The 4,517-nt window shown below is 34.2% G+C and overlaps 1 protein-coding gene across 2 annotated transcripts; it reads left to right on the top strand.

The window, feature by feature from the left end:
* The first annotated feature begins 342 nt into the window (after positions 1–342).
* On the top strand, positions 343–4,243 carry LOC149054176 (UBA-like domain-containing protein 2-A). Of its 2 annotated transcripts, none has more exons than XM_089230571.1 (4): positions 343–940; positions 2,417–2,494; positions 2,554–2,674; positions 3,517–4,243. In XM_089230571.1, the coding sequence occupies exons 1-4, from the start codon at positions 833–835 to the stop codon at positions 3,618–3,620; spliced, it is 411 nt and encodes a 136-aa protein (XP_089086697.1). In that variant the 5' UTR covers positions 343–832; the 3' UTR covers positions 3,621–4,243. The 2 variants fall into 2 exon arrangements, with proteins under 2 accessions (XP_089086697.1, XP_089086698.1); XM_089230572.1 differs by having other exon boundaries at positions 384–940; positions 2,554–2,662.
* Positions 4,244–4,517: the final 274 nt, after the last annotated feature.

Here is a 4,517-nt window from a genome sequence, read left to right on the forward strand (position 1 = left end):
TGGTATATAGCCGCGGTTGTTCGGACACACGGCGTGACACGACACGACAAGACACGATCGGTGCGCGCGCGGGGTCGTGTACGCGCCGGTACATACTTACGATAGGTCGTGTACAGCGGCGCGCGTGTGCGGCGGATAATAATAATATCGCGCGATGGGCCGGCGGACGGGTGTGTTCTCTAGTACGTGGAAGGTCGGCGACGGCAGGGAATATCGGGCGCGGGCGACCAATGTGTGTGTGCCTTTGCGTACGTGAGTACGCAGTGTTGGTGTGCGCGTGCGTGAGTGTGTGTACCGTGTGTGACGACCGTACGCAGCGGCAGCGCCACTGTTGACTGTTTTTATTATTGTTGTTGTTATTATTTTTTTTTCTTCCTCCTCCTCTCACACCGTCACCACAACCGTGCGTGCGTGTGCTTGTCGGCTGAGTGTTCTGCGCGTCACCGTCCGGTCCATATGCGTTAACTCGTCGCGCACATAACATTGGTACTATTATTATTATTATTGTTGTTGTTGTTGTCGAGGCGCTGCTGATAAAGCCGAGTGAAAAACAGAAAATAGACGTGTTCTCTCTTCGGGAAATTTTCCCTCCGGTTCGGGGCATTAATTATTAGTGTTTCTAACAGAATATCGACAACGATGTTGTCGGGTTGAGCCGCGCGCGTACCGTTCGCAGGCATTTTACATTCGTTTCCCGGACGCTGAGCAGTGCGCGCGCGCGCGCGCCAGTCGAATAAACCGTGCGCCAATTGCGCGAAATACGCTGCACCGTATACCGTCGTTGCCGGAAGCGCGCCGAAAGGTTTTCCGGAGACACTTGCGTCGAACGAAAATGGATTCGTTGCGTGAACAGGTGATGATCAACCAATTCGTGCTGGCCGCCGGATGCGCCAGAGATCAGGCAAAGCAGTTGCTGCAGGCCGCCCACTGGCAGTTCGAGGTAAACGGCTCGCTTTAAATTATATATCCGTCGGCGGCTTTTGCCACCCGTTCGTGCGACGTCGTCCGTCCCGTTTGCATTGTTCATCGGCGTCGCCGTCGACGACGACGACAGACATCGTCGATCGACGTAAAACAATGTTTTTACGTCGTTCTTCGACAAACTTAAGCCTAACTCACCTAGGTATAGGCAATAGGCATACCGTGATGGGTGCTAAGTGGGTTGTAGTAGCTAGACCCGTCGCCGGGACGTTTTTCGTCCGTCCCATAGTAGTGGTTGTACCCCGTGACCTTGAACTTCAAACGAGCTCAGTGACCATCTAACATCCTTTTCTCTACTCGTCTCTGTTACTTTTCCATTATTTTCAGTATCGACGGTTGATCAATCACCGTATCAGCTCGATCGATAGTTGAGAATTTGTCACAATGTATGAACAAATATCGTCATCTCTCCTCTGTAACCTTGTCCTTTAATGTTAACGAATCCTTCCTTTTTACAATAATTCATAACGCTTGTAGATACCTTTTTATGTCAACACTGTTTTGATTTGCTAACCTTGCTAGATTAGAAAAATACATCACATTTGTTTTGTGTATATCCTTAATGTTTTCATGAAATGTGATGACGTCGAATTATGTGTATTTAGCGATTCTTTTATGCTCGATAGACATTTGTTTTTTTCATTACTGTTTGTTTCTACCATCAATTAATTATATTATTATACTGTCGATTGGGCTCACATGAATGATTCACAATTCGAGAATTTGCTCAGTTGAGCAAACAGATATTGTTGTATCTACTCTATAACCTTGTCCTCCGATGTTGTTGAATAATTCAATTGATTCATGATAATTTTACCTATATCAGACTGAATTTACAGAATTAGGCACAAAAAAAGTTGTACCTACTTACCCTATTTATTGTGTAACTATATAAGTTTTCATTATGTTTATTCAATGGCATCAAAATGTTATATTATTGACATAAGGTTTAACAATTATCTTACTAAAACATTTGCATTCTTTAAAGAATTTGGTTAGAATATCAATTTTTAAGATACAATTTATGATACATACTTAATTACCAAAAAATACAAATCAGATAAACCTAGCTTGTAACTTTAAATACAAACATTTTATCTAGGTACTATATTATTGATTAGATGTAAGTAAACATTATAGAATAAGAGCTCATAATTTTAGCAATCGTAACAAATACCAAAATAGTCATAGGTACTATTGATTAATAAGTACCTATTATACTATTTAAGTTAGTTATTGTTTAGATTAGTTTATGTTTACATGTTAACGATAAAACGGTTTAAGCACCATAGATTCTTACATTCTTGCAGGTGTAAGCACATTGGATATACAAATATCAATGAATTTAAAACCATTTTAACGCCATCATGTAAGCGTAATAAATGTTATTATTCTTGTAAGACAATTAAATACCTTGAATATTTCGTTGTTTCAGACTGCATTGAGCATATTTTTCCAAGATTCTTCTGTATCAAGTTGCAATCAAAATTCAGCACAGTTTGGATTTGGACAAGTGAGTTAATTCAATCGAAAAGTTAAAACAGCATGTTAATATTTGTACTATTTTTTCAGATGACACCGTGTAATACTCCTGCTACACCACCCAATTTCCCTGACACTTTGATTGCCTTTTCACGTATGACAACTTCAACTGAAAATTCAAAATTGGGATCATCACCGAGTAAGTATAATTGTAAGGAAAAGTCTCAAAGTACTTTACATGATATGTGTGATAATAATTTAAATTTTATTTTAAGTTGTTATTTGATTACATAATGTTTTTGATATTCTATCTTTGACTTAGCACCCCTATACTGCGAACAGTGTGTTAATCACCATACTTTTGGAGTTCTGGATGGTACTATTGATGCCCTGATTTATAAGCCTCTGTCTCCCACTGTAGTCCTAAACACTCTAAAAAAAAACAATTACTATTTTCTAATCAGACTCATCTCACCTCTTATGAACAAAACAACTAGCAACTCCACGTCTCCACAGAATGTTATGTCAGCTCAACCTAACTTAGTTTTGTACCTCTTCACTTTTCTACAACATTTATTTTTATAGTTTAAACAATGAATCTAAGGGTGTCTAATTATCAAATAATTGAATAATATTATTGATTATACATAGAAATAGTTAGTAAATACTGTGGTCTGGACTTTAGCATATTTTTTTTCTTTAATGTCTTAAACAGTGTTTCCTATAACTTTAAATGTGATTCAATGATGAAAATCTTAAGTTTACTTTTGTTTTGCAAGGTCATTTTGAACTATTTTTCAATTATCAAGAGGAAAATCGTGATTTTAACCTATGTGGTTATATATTATGTTATAATTTAGTATGGATATGGAATAAGATATTGAGATGGTTAACTAATTATTTATTTTCAACTTAATAATTATAAAAATATTCATCATTAATCTAATATATTGAAAAAAAACTTGCATTGTTCATTTTATTTTATTTATAAAAGAAAGTTACGAAACAAGAATTATAAGTTATTGTCTAAATTATTTTTATTGTATGTTCTAGGTATGTCTGTTTCTCCTCAAAATAGAACCTCATTAGAAAACAGTCAATCAAAGAGGCACCCATATACACATTTAGCGCCAAACACAGTTTCAAATAACACTTAAGAAACAATCATGTACATTTGTTATTTTTAAATAAACTTAGCCATATTATTGTTTTAGTGTCTAAAGATGACACTTGCTTTTTGTAACTTTTTACTCTAGAATTATATTGTTTAGAGATATTTTATCATTTGATTGTTATTATATATATATTATGATATATTTTTTTTTGATTTACTGTTTTTTTTTTTTTTTTTTTGTTAGAAGATATTTTCATTAGAATAAGTAATTTATGAAACATAATAAATACTCAATTTAAAACTAAGTTAATATATTGTAATCATAATTCAATTTCCATCAAAAATCACTCCGTTATTGCAAGATGCTTTACACAATATTTTTGTTTTTGATTAAAGAGAAAGATCAAACGATATTATTTTTTTTATTATTATATATATTTTTTTTATATACATAAATAATTTATATGATAATAGCCAATATCTTATTTTTGTTTGTACAACTCAAAATTACATTATGACTGTGTATCAAGTATAACAAATATGTTACACGACAACAGTGCATAATATGGCACATAACTGTTGTGGTGTAATTACTAAACTTATTTTAATTTTAAAAAAAATAAATAAATAATTGTAATAAAGTAAATATATTATTTTGTTTGAAAATTACGTTTATATTTTATTTTATTATTCCCTGCATGTGTTTGTGGTTAGCGTTGTTTCGCTATTGTCATTACTCATCATGCCCGTATTGTGGTGTTTTATCAGAAATAAAAATTACATTTGACGATATTAAGTGCGTGTGATACGATTAAAAAATGTATAACAGCTTGAACAAAAAAATATTATGTAATAATAATGTCGTACGTTTATAATAGTATTTATTACCTAAGTACAAAGTACCTCTATAGTGTAAATTGACATATTTAATTTCGGTATT

This window comes from Diuraphis noxia, unplaced genomic scaffold (assembly GCF_037042655.1).
Source record: "Diuraphis noxia isolate RWA-SAM2 unplaced genomic scaffold, SU_Dnox_SAM2 contig0009, whole genome shotgun sequence".
NCBI lineage: Eukaryota > Metazoa > Arthropoda > Insecta > Hemiptera > Aphididae > Diuraphis > Diuraphis noxia.